This window comes from Amyelois transitella, chromosome 18 (genome assembly GCF_032362555.1).
Source record: "Amyelois transitella isolate CPQ chromosome 18, ilAmyTran1.1, whole genome shotgun sequence".
In the NCBI taxonomy this organism is placed as follows: Eukaryota; Metazoa; Arthropoda; class Insecta; order Lepidoptera; family Pyralidae; genus Amyelois; species Amyelois transitella.
Window position 1 is genome coordinate 5,420,443 of NC_083521.1, and position 22,009 is coordinate 5,442,451.

Here is a 22,009-nt window from a genome sequence, read left to right on the forward strand (position 1 = left end):
CGCGCTGCGCCACCTACCAGCCAAGTTCAAATAAACAATGGACAGAAAAATGGCGCGAACTTTTGTTCCATCCCTATTGTCTCGTAGATAAAGAGATGCAATATTTTTTTTTATTAAAATATCTCTTAATACTTATATATAACTTATTTTAGCAGTCTTTGTAAAGTAATTTCGAACGTATTTAATTAATTACTAATAAAAAAATAACAGTAATTTCCAAACTTTGCGATTCAGGTCAAGAAAATATTAAATAAATAATTATTTCTTTCATATTTATTTAATGGACATATATTTCCAATGAAATAAAGTCAAAAGAACACACACACAGGTAGACAAGCACACATTTTAATATGATTTAAAAGGGCAGGGTAAAGCTAAACCATTTAAGAAAGCAATAAAACACAACTGCAATAACCATCAAGTCTACTTTCTGTCTCGTAATAAAATAACCGAGTTTACCTCAATTTATGCGCTTGAACAGAATAAAGCTATTACTAGTAACATATCGCTTAACAAAGGGGGCGCAACAAGTGACTCCCACCCTAACGCCACCTGTTGTTAAGTGCATGTGCAAGTATTTTACTAGCCTCATATCGCGTAGGTATTGTTAACATACGAGTTACGATCATCGCTGCCAAAAGGATATCGCTGTTAGATATTGTAAATTATATAAGCAATGTAGGTAAGTTGATATAGGTATATGTATGTTGTTTTTTCTTTATCTGCCTTTTGTGTTCCCAGTCGTATCCTTCGCCACTACATTTCGGGGCCTGAAGTCCGCTTTTCAACTTTCTCTTTTCACTTTGACCTTCACAGCGACGTCAGGTTTATGACTTAAAAATACACTTGCACCAGCGAATTACTCAGCTAACAACATAATTTACGAGCGCTTAACGCGGCTCAGGCCGGTGTAAAGTGAAACAAAACGCGTTAATTAGTCCTAAATTAGCGAAGGCTGTGTCCTCGCGCCGCCGCCAGCGGGCGCATCTCCGGTCCTTTGTGGCGTGACCATGTTGACCACGACAAGCTATTCAGCATTCGGCACACTCACCCCTCGGCCCTCTCCAACCAGTAACTGATAAAGCAGGTGAAAATATGGAAATTTACGGATAAGAATAATAAATACGCTTGGAAGATGCAATGATGTGCAGTGTAACTTATCCTTAATTAAGCGGATATTTCTTTCTCACTCTCTTTTATTTAAGTGTTCTGGGAACACTGGCAACTTCTGTCACTATTCTTAAACGGGAATTTCATCTGACTAAAGTAATCCTACATGATTCTGTAACTAATTAAGACAAGTGAAATAGCATTGAGCAATTTCCTAAACAGTTATTTAAAATAAGCTCTTTATTGAAAGGCTCACCTTTGGGCGGACGGGTTTGTTCCCATTCAGTCTCACCCCGATCTGTAACACTGTTACTCAATGGGAAAAAAATTCCCGTTATGTAGCAGTGGTACACATTGCAACTATCGTTTTCCCCACGAGTAACACTGTTACACAATGACACTTTGTATTCCCGATCAGTAACACTGGTTAAGAATAAGTATTTTTTATAAAAGCATTTCTAATGTTTGGACGTTCCTCGATTTAAGCACGCCCAAACTGTCTATCCAGTTTTATGTTTTTTTTTCTGGCATAATATTGGTGTCCACCATGCAGAAGAATTCTCCCCCCTTTTTTCTTAATATACACTAAGTCACACGAACCAGAAGAAGGGGAGCGAATTTCCAACATTGTATATAACCAAACGTGCTTCCACAAATGTATATCACATTGCTCTATGCATATCCTGTATCCGAAAAAAGGGCAAAGCAAGGGATTACAAGTATTGGTTTGTTTTTGACCACCTCATTGGCTATTTATTTTAGCAAAAAGCCGCCATTCACTAATGTTTTTCATTGTTTATTAAGTGACGCTATTTACTTACCAACCTGAATTACTTGAACCCGGCGCCAGCTCACTTGCGGCGTATTTCAAAGCACAATTGAAACAATAGTTTTCGTGAAACTGGATGGCCAAAGAGAGATATGATCGAAGACTACAATTTTATGTATTTTCTACACTAATTCGTTACATGTCTTATTCTTTTTCAATTAAGAACTAATTAAACAAACAGAAATGCTTTTATAAAAAATATTCTTAACCAGTGTTACTGATCGGGAATACAAGTGTCATTGTGTAACAGTGTTACTCATGGGGAAAACGATAGTTGCAATGTGTGCTACACAACGGGAATTTTTTTCCCATTGAGTTACAATGTTACAGATCGGGGTGTGACTGAATGGGAACAAACCGGCGGACGGTAAAACAATTTATGAAACTCTGAACTTTGGATGCAATGCGGTGATGGTTTGGTTTCAATTTGGCACGATATATTATAAAGGTTTCAAACTTACTAAATTGAACATAACTACCTAGTTATCTCTTTCAAATACATGCAGATAAATTAATCTATTTATTTTAAATAGATGTAATAATTAAGTTTTTTTTTTATTTAACCTGTACATTGTCTCATAACGTCCTGCATCCGTTGCATAATATAAAAACAGTATCCTGTATTTAACGTGACAATTTTAATTATAAAAGTAGCTGTTTATCGCAAAATGGGTCAAGAATTTGAACGCTTTCACTAACTTTAAAGAATACAGCAGCTGACATAATAATTTTGCTAATAATTTCTTTCCAAAGATCGTTTACACTTACTGCTGTAGAAGTAAGTAAACAAATAAATTAAAGCATATTTTTTAAAAATGGACAATTACTATAAGCCCCTTCATTATGTTTACCGATATCATGCCCGCGGATTTGCGTTCTCTCCTTTTTTCCGTCTATCTTCTAATTTATTTAACATCGAAGTTTGTATTTAACCATATATATTTCTGTGAGTCCGTTATAAGAAAAATGTACTTCCTTTAATTGTAACACGTGTAAGCAATGTAAATATTGAACAACATTAATTACTCAATAGATAACGGCATAATTTAATCTACAAATTCTAAGTTTCTAATTGATATACTTAGATTAGATAGCTTGGCAGGTCATCGCCATAAATTAGAATATATTTTGCATATATAAGAGACACATAATGCTATAGAAAATTTTTGATAATGCATACTAAATGTCAGAGTCCGGCCACACCTGCCCGGTCACACAATAAAACATGTGTGAAAGTTATTCGGTTAGATAGCGAGCAACATTAATTTGTAGTTAATTTTATTTGAATAACGATCCCGATGTGTTGCCGAATTTAAATGGCATTTAGGTTAAGAGTTTACCCTAAAGTGAAAGAGGTTAAGACGCGTGATTTTGCTGGGAACCACACGGCACATACATATGTGCCGTGTGGTTCCCAGTTCCCAGCACTTTAGAATAGGACCACAACTTTTCTATGAATGTCGTAAAACGACTAAGAGATAAGTTTAAAAACTTTTGATTCTTCTTTTAGGCGATGGGCTAAACAAGTAGCAAACCTGTATCTTTTTTAAATATCAATTCCATCATTAAGCCCTACACTGAACGTGACCTTTCAGTATACTGTTGGTTCTGTCCACCCTGTCAGGTATAAAGACGTAATAATAAATACGTGTATGTGTGTGTCATACATTTAAATCATTAAACTTACTCTAAAATCGACGACATCTTGTTGATCTGTTCTCCTTATGTTCGACTCGGTGTAATGTCCTGATTAGCATTGCTAATACCAGTCGGAGAGCTTTGGTCCTCTTTATTTACAACAAATATCGATTGTTGTGCCGATAATTATGTATATTGAAATAGTGTAGTAGTGCCGTGGGAGTCTTATAGTTTACACTTTTAATTTGATTAACTTAATTATCTTAGTTTTATCAACGTCAAGTGCAAGAAACTCGTATAAGCCTCCCAAGATTTCCACCTTAACATCGGGCGCACTCTCATTTTTATTTAGTGACTAACAAAATTGGTACAGCGGGTGTGCATAGAATAAGAATAAAATTGAATAGGACCACACCAGCACTTGCTTTCTTTCTTTCTTCATTCATGTTCATGTTGTATGTCATGGGACTATTGTAGTAGTTAAAACTGAAATGTAAAAATAATATGCAATAAATGAATTGAAATTTTTCAAGACTAGAAAACGACTTTTAATAGGAATCTTAAATAGGACGTTGAGTATCACTATCTTATGCTGCTTTATTGAACTGCAAAATAAACAGTAGACAGTCTAATCGGAGATTCAATAAGTACCTAACATGAATTGTTAAAATGTATAAAAAAAGTCTCTACAAAAGGTATGAGAATTTTGTTGTTTTTCAAATACTGATACCTGGTTATATGTAACGGTAAATGTCCGAACGGATGGACCTGTCGGAAACACCGCCAAACAATTAAACCGAAATCATTCAGGATTAATTACTTTAATTACGGAAACGGAAACCCCGCCATCTTGCTTTTTGCTTCATCTCAAGAAATGCCATTCCAGTGTAAATGTCAACCTGAATGTAAAGACCGCGAATTACTTTAACTATTATTATTTATTTTGGAGAAAATTAATTACATTCGTTCAAATTTATAAGTAAACAAGATACCCAACCTGGCTTCTCACGGGAATAAATAAATATATACAGGACACATCATGTCCTGACCGAGGAACGAACCCGGGATCTATTGGTTCAGATGCGAGAATCCGACAACTGAGCCTAACAGGCCGTCAATTGTTTTTTATTTTCTGAATGTTTATTAAGAATCAATAGTTTATTTACAGTGAAAACTGCATCAAAATGGTTTGAAAGAAGAACCTTAGAAACAGAGAGGGAGCGGAGAGTGACATTTTTCGTAACATAAACAGGTATAAAGAAGTACTGCCAACGTAGTCAAATCACTTGTTGGTCAGATAATGAAATCCCTAGCTCTTAAGCAACACTTCTAAGCTAAGGAACCTTTCAAATATTAATTTAATAAAACTACTCAGAATTACTCAGATGATGATGGTCTAAATAACAAATACGTACTCAATTACAATATAAGTCCGCCAAGCGGTCCGCTATAGAATTATTCAATTTGACATTAATAAATGCTTATAAAGAGTTTCAATTGAATGAATGGATTACGCTATTTATTGAGCATTGAAACCTTGTATATATATGTATTTAAGTGAACACATTCTCGCTTTTGTCGCTTAAAAATATATCTTATAAATAAAAACTTATTCGACAAGTTACTTTGTAAGTATAATTTAATACAATTGCCACTCTGGCAGTCCTAACGACGTATGAAACATTCATTCATATATCATCGTTAACTGCCCACATATATGTGTATAACATATACCATCCATCCTGCAGGTGTTTCGTTCGATACAATCACAGCGATCGTTTTATATGCGATTGTCTTATACAATGGCGATCGAATAAAATAAAAAAACTAAGCAAAAATGACATAAAATATTGTGTAATATAAAATGATTGATACTGGCGTAAAAACTAATGGTCTGTTAGTCTATTCCAAAACTTAAGGTAGAGTTAAATTTACTGATGATGTTTATATATTTTATTCATTTACGACCTAGACTATATTTAAAAAAAAAAAAAAAAATTGTGAGTTTAATTTTATTAAAACACTTATTTAAAATTTTTGTTGAAAACTCTTTAAAACAGTATCATGTAGAAAGTACATTTCTTTATTTATTAATCGAAATATAACTTATCATTGTAATTACAACAGGTAAATAAACTTTACTCATAGTATCCAAAAAATCATTAGTCTGACCTTATAGTGCTATTGCAAGAAAAGTATCCCATATTCCCATCCACAAAGTGAGTTAACGAGCACAAAAAGAGGACGCACAACAATATGTTCGATGCGTATACGCCGAGTCAAGTGCAGCTGCGGTGCTGGGAGTAAATCACGGATTCGTGCAATTAATGTCCGAGTGCGAACTGTGGAGCCCCGCGGTGGCAGATGATGTCTTCGGAAGGAACCATATATACCTAATTCATCTTATACGAAAACTGTCGGCTCTGAGATCACCAGGCTTTTATAATTAATATCTGGGGGTCTTTTACGAACGTTGTCAAAGTATATTTCAATAAGAATCTAGAGTTATATTTCAGGAGACTACTGCTAGACATACATACATGCATCCAAAAAAAGATTTGTTATAGCAAAGTCGTGTCTTAACATTTTCAATTTATAATTTTACTGAAATTATCTTTATCCAAAAAATTATAGCAACAAGCATTTCCAACCACAAATTACCTATTTTTTCACTGATTGGTTTAATCAGGGCTTGATTATATCAACTCAGCACCTCGGTAACCTCTCATTTAACCCAAATTAGGAATCGAGAGCACGAAATGTTCATATTCGGCGTTAATAATACGACTAACGAGGCTGACGGAGAGAAAAATTTAAATGATATCAGAACTCGCTTCAGCTAGAACAGACGAGAGCGAGCGGGCAGCGACCGTGGGAGTGCTGCACAAATCTCCGCATCTCAAAACTGGTCGGCAGGTGCACAGCCGCGCACACATACACACACACCCACACACACACCCACACACACAGACACACAAACCAGCCGCACTTATGAATGAAGCCTGCGTCTCTACATGCACACAGACAACCAACATTCAATCTTGCCCGCTTGTTTATCTCTGATTTACTTTATTCGAACCTCAAAAACTCCGCTATTAATTTGTTCTTCGGTACTTGGTATAAATAGCATAGATAAAGTAATTAATCCGAGTGATAATGATCTCCGCTGAGGACCGGTACGTAAAACACAGCTGATTATAAGTCGGTATACCCGATACTAAAGATTTAAGTGGACTTTCATGATCGAGTGATTGAGAGCGATGAAGCGTGAACGTTTGATGACGATCGCCGCCAGCCACTAGCGGACAAACGATCAAATTTACGATACATTTTAATCAACTAAGTAAACTAGACGTATTTTGCTTGAAATGAAGGAAACAATGACTAAGGTATCTTATCTATTATCGCAAGGAAACCACTGAAAGTGAAAGAGTTACGCTGAAATATGTCAGAGTCCCGCATATGTTTTTTTTTTTTAATTACCCACGGGAACGATGCACCCAGTCCGAGCAGCTTACAAATACTCATAAATATTAAGATACGCTGTGCAAAAAGGTCGCAATACAGAATGTAGGCGATTAACATTTCACAAAAATGTTCCCGTTGGTGGTCCCTTTCCATTAAACTAATGTAACGACACGCAGCTTGCTTCGCCACAGGCCATCTGGAGATAAACGGGATCACCTACAAACTTGCATGTCCAACTATATGTGTATGACTCTCATAATCTTTATAGGAATAGCTCAATTAATTTGAAGTGCGCTAATAGAGCAGATACCTAATAGCAACTTTGTATTGCTAATTCAGATCCTGTAGTGGAATTTCATAATTAAAAATTGTACAAGGAGATTTAATTATAGTGTAAAACTAGGTATATGGACACTCAGTAAAGCTATGATAAGAAAATTATACATATAAAAATTAATGTAAGTAGTTACTCGTATCAGTACGGAAACTTTACTTGGGATATGGTTGAAATGCTAAACAAAAACATCTCGACCCTGACTGCACTACCCAGCCTAGGTGTAATTGATTTTTCGATGAAGTTTGGCCTTCTTGAATAAAACATTATCATACCACTAAGAGAGGCTTCCTCGGAATTCACACACGTCTTCGATTATCATGGGTGGAGATGCGGACGTCCTCTAAGTACGATAAGAAAATTAACGATAACATATTTTTGGTTGCAGACATCCCGTCGCAGGTGCCGCCGCTCACGCCCGGCACCAACAAGAAGATGGCCGAGGCGCTGAAGGCTACCTTCGCCTCCTGGGAGAAGGAGCAACTGCGTCTCGGCGTGCCCAAAGGTGAGTTGGTTTTAGATTTATACAGAACGAAAGGGATATGACAGAGATCTTGTCAAGAGAGGAAGAGGAGAAAGGGTGTAATACTAAAAAAATTAAGAAAGCAAGTTGTCGAAGTTTTTTGCGCCTCAATAAAAAGTATAATATGTCTGCATTTTAGGTTCAATTAAGGTCAACGGGCTACGAAATTATAGTTCTGTTCGAGTACTTAATAACTCTTAACAACTTTTGACTAAAGCATTGTAAATTTATAGCAAGACAAACAACAACACTACAATACCATAAATGCGGACTCAATTATAAAAACGCCTTACAAATAGCTGAGAATGCATAAGGTATGTGTAAATGAAGTGAAGAAAACTGTAAGAAATTTTGGAAGATCTATTTTCATAATTGTTCCTCATACGAAAATATTATGGGTGTCATGTAAATGTAACTATCTCTAAAATTATTCCAGGAATCGATGCTTCTAAAAGTGCTTTAGAGCCCATTTAGTTATGGCCTTTGTGGTATAGATCACAGGAAGTATAATATTTGCAACCGTGAACTGAGGCACATCAGTTATTTCAGGCATGTATGTTAGGGCGCTATAACATAGGTATGTCCTCAAACTTGAGCCCACAAATAGATATAAAATAAAAAAGTGAAAATGGTAGGTCTCGTTAATTTCGCAATAATTGATTGAAGATGATGCTAGAATACCATCATAGAACAACTCAATGATCTTTTACTTTTATTCCTATGTGTTTTATGTAATCTCTGTGTCTTTGTCTGTGCTGAACGATACACAATAAATTTTGCTGTTTATTTATAAAAAATCATTGGATCAAAGCGTTTTATGACCGCAAGAGGCAATAAAAATCAATAGTACGCAGGTACGATCACTTCAATCGTGTATCGTTAATCGCTAGAAGTCTATAATTTTGACACAGATACATATAATACAAATAAAAAGCTTTATAAATTTAAATCTGTAGATATGTGAACATACTACTTAAAGCTTTTCTTTCCATTTCCAGCTCTCAAAAGTCATCTTAATAAAGTACAGAAGAGATTATTAACATTTATTTGTTTTTGTTTAGTTGCTTAGGAATTATATTCTTTTTTTCACAACAGTTAGGAAAACTCGCTCTTTGATCCTGCAATACTCGTATAGGTTTTCAAGAACAAAAATAGAAATCAACTACTATCAAAAGCTTTTCATGACTAATCTCTCCCAGCTTCGAAACAATGAAACTATTTATCTTCAACACCTTTTATTTCTACACATAAAACAGATTTGTTACACGCCACCCCGTCGTCGGGCAAAAACGTCGTCGGTACATGACATTAGCATATGCTAATGCCACTTCGTCGCCACACACCTCCGTCTTTGGTGGCACAATGTCGCTCTGGCAGCGCCCTCTCGTTTGTATGTTAACTGTCTACAAGTATATGGAATCCTTGTTTTTAAGTTTTAAGAGATGTTTTCATTTTTCTTGGCGACGTTTCGGGCGCCAATTTTTTCTAGGGGTTACTAAGGGCCATCAACTTCTCGAGCTCGTCACCTTACCTGACTTACACCCATCTCAATAGATGATGTAAAAACTTCGGTAATTATTTATCATGGAAACAAACATACATACATATAATCACATTAATATCCCTTGCGAGGCAGACAGAGCCAACAGTATTGAAAAAACTGATAGACCACGCTAAGCTGTCTTAATGATAGAATTGAGTGATCAAATAGTGGCAGTTTGCTAGCCCATCGCCTAAAAGAAAAATTCCAAGTTTATAAGCCTATCCCTTTGTCGCCTTTTAGGATATCCATGAAAACGAGATTGGTCCTTTTCTTTCATGTAAAAGCTTGCTTTGTCTATACATAAATTTAAGCTGCTTGAAGAATCTATCAAATGCTAGTTAATATTGCTGGAATTGTTGCACCTAATCAAGTTGTTTATAATAAAGAATTATGAATTATTTATAGTATTTAATTTATTATAATAGTTAATTATGAGGTGAGAGGTGGTCTAGGTCCTGGATATGACAAGAGTTCGACGGCCGCAAGCTCGGCGGAAGTGCGTGCGTCTGCGCCGCGTCTATTCGCGCTTCCGGTGCGCGCGCGCAACCGACACAAAATCACGCGCACAGTGCACCGCTCATTGTTAACATTATATGTGACTATTTTGCGCGTGAGAATACATTGAAACATAATTTTGTGTTTTAAACACACACGATTATTTTTTAAAAAATTTAGTACAAATATGAATTTACAAACAAGAAAAAAAACGAGCCATGTAAAAAAATATATATATAAACAATATTACCCCAAACGACACACTTAGAACCATTCACAAGTATATGTCAAACGCCACAAATATCGTCTGAAAACTATTAAAAAAAGACTTCATAGTTTTCAGAATCTATAATAAATCGCATGCCTCGGATAATTCAAATCTACTACTCAAACCGAAGTGTATAGCCAATATTAAAATTTACATATGATTTCCATAAATGAAAACTTTACCTAGTATAATAATTCTTAACCGACCAATTTCAACATTAATTCCATGTTGTCAAATGAGTCGATTCGTTTTAATTGTTCAGCGTAATAAACTGAGCAATAAAAAGGAAAACCGGTCGAACAAACAAACAGTTAACTTTAAGCAATTTAAATGCATAAGGAGCACCTCATTAATACTTAATCTTAGAGATAAAGCTCGCGTCACATTATATTTATTTGTAGCAGTTTGAGATAACAGAAGTAGATTGGAAATTAATTATTACACTAGCATATCGTCCTAACTTCGTGCGGAAAGCAGATTATCCATTATATCTTTAATATCTCACATTTAGTTAGTCTTGCATTCGTGAAATTTTGCGTAAATACGAGTATATTGTTGAGCGGAGTGAGACAGGTGTCTCGGTGTGCGGAGAAAGACAAGGCACTTTTCACACTGGCGGAGCCGAGGGCCAAAGCTAGTATGAGTTAAAACTTCTTTAAGAACGCCCGAACCCCTGGCTTATATTTTAATTAATAATTATTGATTCGATCGACTATTAATATTGATTCAATCCTTGAAAAGTGTTTTAATTTTTGTACCATCTAAAGTGAAATAAAATATAAATCTTAAATGATATTCGAATGACATATGTATATAATTAACATAGTCAATTAATTTTAATCAGTAATTTTATTATTTCCTTTGCTATAATGTAAATATATTAAATCGCATGTGGTTAAAGCAGACATTAATTTGACTATTTATATAACAAGAACCACCAATATGCAATTTTATAAAGCTGTAAGATTTAAACCAGCAGGGAGCATAAAATTTATCTTCTCTCTTCTTTTGGTATAATATTCAAATCCTTAAATTGATTAGAGTAGATATACGCCATTCTTATGCCATTGACTATTACTAGACATACACACGATATACACTTTTTATACATATTTAATTTATAGTCACTTCGGTTATATTTAATTAATCACATTTACATAACTTTGTTATGTTGAATAGGTTTATTCCCACGCAAATCGAGATTCAAAAGACTGTTCTAAAGATTCTTTTTGAAATGGCCAGTGCAAAAGATTTGCTCTTTGCTGCTAGGGAATTCTTAGATGGTTTGGTCATGTGGAAGGTTGAATGAGAGCTGGTTGACAAAGGATATATAAAGAAGAGTGTTACTAAAAAATTTGAATAAGAGGGCCTAGACGAATGTTACTTTGGTCAAATCTTGGCACGTTCTGGAAAACGCTCCGGTAAAAAGTACCTTACAAGAATGATGACCCGATAGAAGTATGCAAAGATCAAAGCAAGTGTAAAGATGTATGTATGTGTTTGCTACCAGGTGGCCTCTACGCCTATTACCATAATGCTAGTGATAAAAACAAGTGGAGTGGCCCTGCGACTGTTTTCACGCTTCTAATTAACGACGTCGAAGTGTTTTTCTCGTCCGATAACGACACTGTAGTCGATACAGGTCGTAACTTCAGTTATTTTGTTGGTTTCTGCATGTAACTGTAGTGAAGGGTAATTCAAATGGTAACTAGTGTTGATATATTCTACAAAGGTGTAATTTTTGGAATTTCTTACGGTAGACCAGCTTACCTTATTTGGTCCAGTACCCATAACGTTGTAAGCTGGTCTGTCGTACTCGTATGTTAAAAGAAATTAACTATCATATTTTTTTGCTGTTTTTATAATTTAAATATAATCCTATGCTATAATGGTTGCGGACCAAAAGTTCTGTCTATCCTACCAAGCTTGAGGCATGGCAGGATTTTTAATAATTTGCCACAGGCAGTACAGTCAGTAATATTTTAATTGTTAATTTAATTAACGACCAGAAAGTTAATTAAAGTAAGTTGTGGGGATCATAGACATAACAGTTATTTTTTATTTCCGACATATATCAAAGATACTTATTATCCTAGTAAAAAAATTGCCATAAACAAGAAACCACTAGAAACAGTGGTTATCTCTGATGAAAAATGAATGATGATGCTAACGGCTACCACAAAACTTGTGTTGGATAAGTACTTTATTACGGACGTAACTTACGTTGACAGGGTTGTCTTTTGTAAACTTAACATAAAGGTACGTTGTTCGGATGAGATACGGCAGGGTAGGTTTTTCTTGATTAAAATTAGGGGGTTCAACCGTCAGAGCAGTAAAGTAGTCGTAGAGCCAGGTTAAGCATAAACATTAGCCGCCGTCTCGCGAAGGCGGCCAGCGACTAAAAGCCGTAATTAAACTAATTATTTATTATTAGCCGCTCTCGCCGCGGGAAAAACTCAAATTCCCCTCCCTAGCCGCAATTTGTAACATTGTGGCGCATAACTCCATTTATATCGACTTTGTTTTTCTCAATGCACAGCGGCAATCGATTCAGTTTTTCTCGTGGGCTGATGCGACTCGGGAATTTCGATTGAGCATTCGGTCTTCTCCCCTTTTTGTGCCGAGGGATGGGCGCATGTAATGCATTTCTTTACGACTATAAACATTAGCAATAAGCATAAAATAAAGCATTACCTTTGATTAATGACCGTGTCTTAACTGTTGGTCATCGTACGTGCAAAAAATAGTACAGTACAGAACAGCATAACGAAAAGTATTCATTTCTTTGCAATTTTTGCTACTCTTCTTACTATATCTATGCTTGATGCGAGATAGCTTAACATACTGTTGACTGTACTTGGTGTGTTGCAAGGATTATTCATTGTGTCGTATTACTCAAAGTCACTTACATGCAGTAGACGTCGAAGCGTAAACAATTTAAGTTATATACAATAAATTTAATGGGTATGTTTTATTTTTATCGAACCTGTTATGTAAATTGATATAGGTTTACCTAGCAATAAATCAATAAATCAAATCAAAGTCGTAACTCTATACGAACATTACTTGAAAGCATACCCTTTTTTGTTTTGGAAAATGTATAGCTTTTGTAAACAGAGCTCAAATTAATATTTTTTTTTACATCATTATCTTTTATTATTTGGTGTAATTTCGATCGACAACAGGTTTTCAAAAGTTGGGTGAATCTAACTCATCATAATTAATGCTTCAAATCAATTTTATAATTCTTTTATAATAACGAAACCTTCATTTGGAAAGACAGTTCTGTGCACTTCGACTGAAATGACAAATTTTCTCAAAATATTATTTACTCCCAACAAATGCAACATGTTTCTTCACATCAATGTATGAATTCCCTTCGACTATCAAATCCTTCGTTTGGAAAGACAACAGTTCTGCATACATTGTGTTTCAAGGTTAGTTTGTTTCCGCTGAAGCAAGTTCCGGCGTGGTGCAATGCAGCGGTTCGGTGGTCGGCTAATTGTAGTTGCATCGACCGACAGTAGGGTAGTTTCCAATGAATTCGAAGGAGCCCAATAGCACAATTGGCGTGAGCGTTTTAAGCGCTTACGCATGTTAAGTAACCCGGGTGCAGTCGAGAGCAGATGACGTGCAGTTGGGACAAAATTTGCTCGAGCTCCTCCGAACTTTGGAATGCTGTTGGTCTCGGCTATCTTCACTAGACGGCAGTCATAAAGCCATGTCATATGCATTATTTAGACGGCCGGAAAAATCTGACACTAATGAAAAAATAAATTATTTCAACTATTTTATCATACGAAATGCTTACATCTATAAAATCAACCTATACTATCCTTTATATATAGAACCCAAGCCCACCCAACCCTTTGTGTGATAAAATATGTTATTAGATGAAAGTGTCTTGACGTCAAAAACTTGATAATTTTTGCATGATCTGCGAACGTGACCAGAACTAAGCTAAACGTGGCCTGTCAGTCATTCAAGACTGCTGGCTCTGTTTACCCCACAACAGATAAAGACGTAACTATATGAATGATGAATGAATGAATCTGCGACATGCCAATGAACCATACTTAGCTGAATTGCGCATTCAAATTTAGTACTTTCTCTTACTGACTCTAAATGAGTCTATTAGTTGACTGATGTATAAGCGAATACGCCGTATAGCTTAATTTGAAAAAAATCATTAAATAGATTTTTTTGTTTAAAAGGCAAATTTTTCCACGCAAAAAAAAATTTATCACAAAAATTAATATTATTTTTTGTAAAAATATAATATTTGTCCCAGATCCCCGGCAGTGGAGTGAGGCGGCTGTGGCAGCATGGCTTCGCTGGGCTACGAGGGAATTCTCCTTGGAGGGTGTCGCCATGCAGCAGTTTGCGCGCGCGCAAGGCAAAGACATCTGCGCCATGGGCCGCGACGAGTTCGTGGCCAGGGCACCCGCCTTCATGGGAGACATCCTGTGGGAGCACCTCGAGATATTACAAAAAGGTAAGTTGCATGCTGTTACTGAATTGTATTTAGTTTTGCTTTATGTGCAAATAAGAGGAAATCATGGACGAACAAAAGTTAATAAAATTTGGTAAGTACGTCCTGGCGAAAAAACAGGTCAGGAGTACATACTAAACCGACAAACTGAACATGAAGAGAGTGAATGTAATAACAAGTGTAAATAAAGCGAAAGATACATATATGCAGGAATCGTCGCACGTTGAAAGGTGTGATTTCTGACTACCCCTCCGGAAAAGAGGAGTGATTTTTATGTATTTTAGAAATAACAACAGCACTTTTTTTTCAGATGTTGAAAAAGAGCGTTCGTTGCTCGCCAACGTGCCACCCAACATGTACGAGAGCAATGTTTGCCTGCCCGAGCTATCGGAGTACATACCGCCGCCGGCGCATCACTACAACAACAATAACAATACCGGTAAGTCATCAACATTATTTTAGCCTCAAGAAATCCAATGCTGGGCAAAAGACACCAGACAATTCAACCTTTTCATTAAAAGCGGGTTCAACTAGTAAGTATTTTTTAGCGTGTTACTTATAAGTAACTATCAATCAATAAGGTTTTATGATAAATACCAAAGAAATTGTGATTATTCATCGACAACATGTTTTGTCAAACCATATCTCTGTCATTTGCGAAACTGTCTATGTTGTGCACAGTATTAATACGTTTTGATACCAAAAGATATTTAAGTTGGATATATACCAAAAGATAGCTGGATAGATACTTGTCCAAAGTGCGAGTCAGCCTCATTAAGCAGTCGCCGTTCGCGATAACACAGCAATTACAGTCTCACCATCACTACTGCAACTGTAAAGTTACACCTAACTAGTATAAGGTTAAGTCTTAACAAAACATATTTTCAAAACGTAACACCGATATGTAGTATTCTCGAAGATTTTATGATATTTTAGGCTTTATGAAATTTGTAGAAACAGAACTTAATATAAAACATTGTTCGTTTTAAGAAAGCCAATTTATGATCAATTTTGCTATTTACCTACTTATTTGTTTTGTACGATACCACATCTATAGAAAATCATATTCATCAAGAGCCAGGAACCACACGGGACAGTGCGGCCTTGATATTTATGTTCAACACGTAAATAACCATTCCCTACAGACTAATAAAACAGTGGCACCAATACAATAAAACAGTGGAATCAATACAATAAGAGTGATCACAACAATTAATCATAATTTTACAATCGAGGTGTTGGCTGTGCAATCTCAATAGTAAAAGCTCATTTCCATTAGATATAAAACAGCTTGTTTATTGGGCTGTAAATCATGCGAGCGGGATGTTTTGACTGCCGCCGCCGCCTGCTGCAGCTACTGAAATAATAAATTAAGGTGGAGACAACTCTTCTTCTAACATCGTTAACACGGGTGGTCTCGCCTCTTCGCGACCTCTAACATTTATACAAGCAATTCACACCTCCGATTGATGTTCACTATTAATCACCACCGTTTATAGACTTTCACGTATTTTCCATTTTTTTTTATGTTCTATTATGACAAAATAAAGTTTTTGAGAGCTTACCATTGGTTTAAACGACAGTGTGCTTTTAAAGTCGAGTCGGAATTCAATGTTGCTGAGTTATAATCGCATAAATTTTATAGGCAATGGAGAAGACATTTGTCTTTAAAATGAAATTTGATAAATGCAACTATGGATGGACATAATTTTTTAGTAGAATGCAGCAGTAGTTTTAGAAATCAAGCACAAATCACTACATTGATGTATTTTGTAACAACTTATTTAGTCTTTCTCAAATATTGATAGGAAGGATTCAAAAACAATTAGCAAAATTACTAATAATTATAAATAGCTTTTGAAATATATTAAGATCAAATAATTTAGGAGGCACAAATCTGAGAACCCCATACCGCTGTTTCTTTACATACTTCATATTCGTATATAAAATGTTTCAAATGGAAACTTTTCATGGAATTTATTCGGATAGTAAAAGTATAAAACTTTATAAAAACAAAATCATTAGGATTTGACATTCGTATAGCACCCAACAATTTTGCATCATTCCTAAGAATTCCACAAGGGAATAGTAGCTATAATACATTTCACGGTAATTGCTCCAAAAGCAAAAGTACAAAAATCTGTTATTTTCACAGTTGAACAATATTAACATAATATTTTTTATTGGAGCCTAGTACACGTGAGTCGAGCGGTCATGTAGTATGCCACTTTCCACTCGGCTGGGCGTGTGTGGCGCAACGCTGCGGCGACCTTGGCGCAGTTTTTCCGCTCTCTTTCAGCCGATCCGAGGCTCGTCTTGAAGCTGCCTATAATTTGGGCCGCTCATCTTCGCATAATGTTCTTCTAATGCTATATTCAAACATGCGTAAATTTGCAATCTTCATGTTGCTATTTAAGATAGGTTGTGTAATGTTGCTATGAATTTTAAGTACCTTGCCAATTCTGTGTTATAAAAAATTGCATTTTTGTTGCACTGGCAGATGATTTCAAACGCGTTTTCACAGATGTACAGACTAAATGTTGTTCCAACTTTTTCCAATAACGAAATGAGAATAGAAAAGAATTAGGGGCTGAAACATTCAAGTCCACATTGCCACTATCAAATATTTTTAAGTAATGTACCTACAGTTAATTAACGACGACAAAAGTAAAAAATGAATTCAGATCTGATTTTATGAAGTTATTCTGGTAAGCAAACCATCCATTCTTAAAGAATTTAGGAGCAGTCAGCCCTCCCCTCCATTACATTCCCTCACCTTCTGCCGAATGTGGAAAGCGGCCGACCTTAGCAGCCACTCACAGGGCGCACTGTAGCTTCTACTCATCACTTGTATTGTTCTTCAGCTATTTGTTTCGGTCGTCTTGTTCAAGTGCCACTTAAGTTCAGTTTTTTTTTATTTTATTTTATTTTTCCATGGATGATTTTTCATACTTTTTTCCAAATATTTATTTAATCACTCTTTTAATTTTAAATAGGGAATTACTTTGATGGATGGAAGCGTCGTAACTACCGCGAGTTAAATAAGTGACGAGTGATGTGCTTGTGATCCAATATGGTGGACTTGGATTCTGGTTAAGCTATGTTCTTACACCCAAGCTCCCGCTCGAGGGACTCCATCGAGCTAGACCCGGTTATGTTATGGCGGGGTGAGTTTATTTATGGTAGTATTATATTGGAAAATATCCACAGAAATACGCTTTTTACTCAATGTTCATGATAACTTAAAACATTTTACAAAGCACTCAAGCTACTGTATGTAATCATTAATAGTTGTTTTTACTACTAGAAAGTTCTCTAAGACTATCATTTTCCCAACGAAGTCATCTAAAGGATTAACAAGTATCTATTAAACAGACACGTAAAGATATATCTCGTAGCTTTGCCCCATTACAGACCGTTCGCTGTACGCCTGTTAGCCGCGCAGCCTGTAGTTACCGACACTGTCATTATCACTGTAATAAGCAGTAATAGTAACTCCATACATCGGCGAATTTCTCGCGTCCTCGCATCAACTCGAGCATAGAAAACGAATGCAACCGGGCCAACGATAATCAAGGTTAACGCACAAAAACATCGTAAAATTCAATATTTTGCAACTGCAGTATTAATAAGGCGTAGGTATATAGTATGTGTGCAATTTTGAGGCATCCGCGCTGTCGCAAGGCGATCGGTGCGCCGGCGCATCCTCGTTGCGTACTTGCACTAATCGCCGGACGTGCGCCGCGGAAACATTGCGAAATAACCGCTACGAACTACGTACGGCACCTGAAAATTTTCAAGGCCACTGCTACGCCGTAGACCACTTGCTGTCATCAAACGTAGATTCTTTTAATAATATCTTCTTTTACTCTTTTGCAAGTACTCGTCTGTTAGGTAGTTTATCTTTTTATTTATAGTTCTATAGTTCATTCCTAAATATTATTACTTTTTCTTTAAATATTATTATTTTTTATTTTTTTTCCTTAAATTTCAGTTTAAAAACAAGAAGTTCTTCATTTGTTATAAGCACTTTTAATAGATATATAATCCATTATCTATCTACAATATATTCGACTTAATTTCATAAACATCTAATAAAAACGTGATTCCTCGGTTAAATGCCTTGCTTATTAAATTACCTTTATTAATTAAACTAAGGATCTCAACTATGACAGTTCCTTCCAGCTTTATGACACGAACCATAATTATGATTCCGCGGGCAGCCAATCATAATAATTTATCATCCAGAAGTGATATGAGCAGTTAATCCTCCTTAGCGTATCCTGCTCAAGATTTATCGGGAACGAGCCATATCTTGTGTATATCTAGTATGTAATTGCTCAACTCGTCGTTAATTTACCTCAATTTGGTCATTAAAACGCGATTAACCACTTCTGCATATTCATTAGCAGCAGTTTGAGATTTTAAGTTGTTTGGGTTCCGCATTCAATATCTAGTTGTTCGTCGCTAACTAATGAGTAGACCTCGCGAACACTTTTATTTTTACAAAATTGTGATATCCCAAACACATTGTCCCACGGATATAAAAATTCTTATGACTTACATACCTTTTAAATTTCATCAAAATCGGTCCATCCCTTTGAAAGTTATCCATAGGTATAATAAAAGTAGATTTGTAAACCACTCTCGCTTCGCTCGCTCGGTCAAATAAACACTATTTTCGATATTATTTTCAACCTCGTCCTATATTGGCTCCTAAAAATCCGAAAAAAAATACGGCTAAAGAAATGCCATACTTTCTTGAAACTATAGAAATGCATCGCACACAAATTTTTTTTACAGTTGTAAAACTGCCACATAAATTTTAGAATTGAGATTCTGGAGTAACAAATGAATTTCTATTACACGTTTAAACTTAACTTCCACTAGCTTCTACCCGCAGCTTTGCCCGCGCGAATTTAGATGAATTTAGAACCTAAAAGATGCAGGGTTTTCGCAATCTCCGCGGGAAATTATACTATTTCAAAGTATCAAAGGTAAGTACCCTATGTCCTTCTCTAGACTCTTAATTACGTGCATAACGTGGATTTCAAGAAGATTGCTTGAGTCGATAACGTGTGAAGAGGTAACAAACAAACAAACTTATCTCTTAATGTCAGGTTGACTGGAAAGAGATCCCACTTAGGGATAAGTCCGCCTTTGCACTGCGCTACTATTTTATATTTATAAATTACTCCTTTATTGAACAATATAGCATTTACTTACTTTCGCATTTATTATATTAGTTGGGATGTTAAGCGACGGAACCTTAACACACAACTCTTTTTAATGATTGACTTTATATGCCTTTGCTGCGATCGTAAAAATATTACTAATGAATCAGTTTATGGCTATCGCAGGTCAATCAGTAGCACCTTGTAACACTATGCCGTGTCAATAGCAGATTGCAACTCTAATGAACCAACTTTTTTATAAGCACCTAGTTGTCTAAAGAAACATTTTGATAAACATCAATTAAGAATTTATCTTAAATCTTGTATGACTGAATTTCATAGATTGCCATATCAAAACAATTCAACAAAGCTTTAATAAATGTTTTGAACATTATTATTACACAATCGATCTTTAAAAGATCGATTTTTTTTTTAAATTCAAAGAAGTTCGAACTAATAGCAGTCTTTAAAACCGTTAGCGGTATTGTAGGCCAAAGAATACAGATCTATAATCGTCAGAGGCGGCGCTTCATTACTGTCAATCCAAGTGAAGTGTCGAAAGGAAAATATTGGGCTTTCTTAGATACCAATAAAATGATACGTGCCGTTTGGAGCAGCCACATCCGGTGGCCATTGTGGCTCAACTGGCTGGCTTCCGGCCGCGCAACCCGATACACACTCCTGCGCACGTGCGGAACCTTTTCAAATTTCGAACTACGAAAATTTGTAAGGATGCTAGAGGCCATTTTGGTCGAGTAAATAATGTAAATGATGAAGAGGGAAGCTTTCAAAAATGTTTGTTTTAATTCTACGTCCTATTCCATACGTACGCATATTTTCGTCACGTCTTTATTTTGTATTAATTTATTAAACATTTGTGAATAGCTCTAAACATGAAATCACCTTATTTTTTTTAAATCTTAAAGTATTTATTTAGCAATCATATACAAATATAATGGCAGATTGAATCTTCCACAGACTATTTATAGAAATGGTAATATTTTGCCAAATATTGCAGGAGAAATAACTTGTTTAATGTACCTATTATACTTACAAAAAATGAATAGTACTTAACACAATAATAGCAGGTAAACCAATAAGACGCAACCCTAAGACGCGGATTACGAAAAGAGCAAGGGTGCTTCTTTATCGTGAATATTTGTAGGGTGCTCAGAAACCCTTGCAACTCAATAAGCCCTTAATAAACCCTTGCGAAGTGGGCATTCAATCAATCCCTTTCACTTCGTACTTCAGGTGTCCTTGATTCGTTTTTAAATCAGATTTGTTTGTCAATGACATTGTGTTTGTACAAAGCAAAGGTCAAACAACGAAATTTTTTCATCGATTCTTATCATAATATATACGGCTATTTTAATTTCGTGCTCGTCAAATGTATTGATAATATTCATGGCACGATAAAATTTAATTCCTGTCAGCAATGAAAGGAGCTTAGCTCTTTTTTACTGTACCGATGACTAAAACCATGTAGAAATTTGATGGTTCCACTTATCATAAGAAATCGATAGGATAATGGTATTTATAACCCAATTTCAAGCTAATTGTTGATATATGGAAATGGAACAAAATTTGAGATTCGTGGAATTTCACTGTACAACGGACACCGATAACTTATCGATGAACTAAATAATTTACATAATTTAATTTTTATTCTTTTGAAACAATAATAAAAACACGTTAACATCATAGATTTTTTGTCATTAACGATATATTATTTTTTCGTTTTAAATAAGTGCCACTTAGCAATTAAACCTATGAAAATTGCAGTATTAGAACGAGATAGTTTTACCTCTTTTGTACAGATAGCTCAGCTGAGGTTTAGTTAAGAGAGATCTCAAATTTCAATCAATATACCCCCGACACCTGAGTTCATCCGTGCATGTGGGAACCTGCGAAACTAAAGTTTTCGTGGATTCCCATACCAATGTTTCATGGAAGCCTTCAATATAAGTGTCAGGTTGCAAGCCGGCGCCGACAAAGCTCGCCGGCAGCTTTACCGCGCCGAATTCAATTAATCGCGTAAAGCCGAGAACACACCAACCAAATGGATTTCACAGCATTCGTTGGACAACGTTAGATTGCCCAAGCGTTGCTATTCGTTCTCGATGATACAAAAC

At 35.7% G+C, this 22,009-nt stretch overlaps 1 protein-coding gene across 3 annotated transcripts in view; it reads left to right on the forward strand.

Annotated features, from left to right (window-relative positions):
* The window catches only part of LOC106130070 (ETS-like protein pointed), a 125,029-nt gene that overhangs the window by 83,356 nt on the left and 19,664 nt on the right, over positions 1–22,009 (forward strand). For all 3 annotated transcript variants that reach the window (XM_013328832.2, XM_013328841.2, XM_060949061.1), the window contains exons 4-6: positions 7,768–7,884; positions 14,500–14,703; positions 15,011–15,139. In XM_013328832.2, coding sequence (XP_013184286.1) covers positions 7,768–7,884; positions 14,500–14,703; positions 15,011–15,139 — 450 coding nt within the window. The remainder of the gene's footprint in view (positions 1–7,767; positions 7,885–14,499; positions 14,704–15,010; positions 15,140–22,009) is intronic.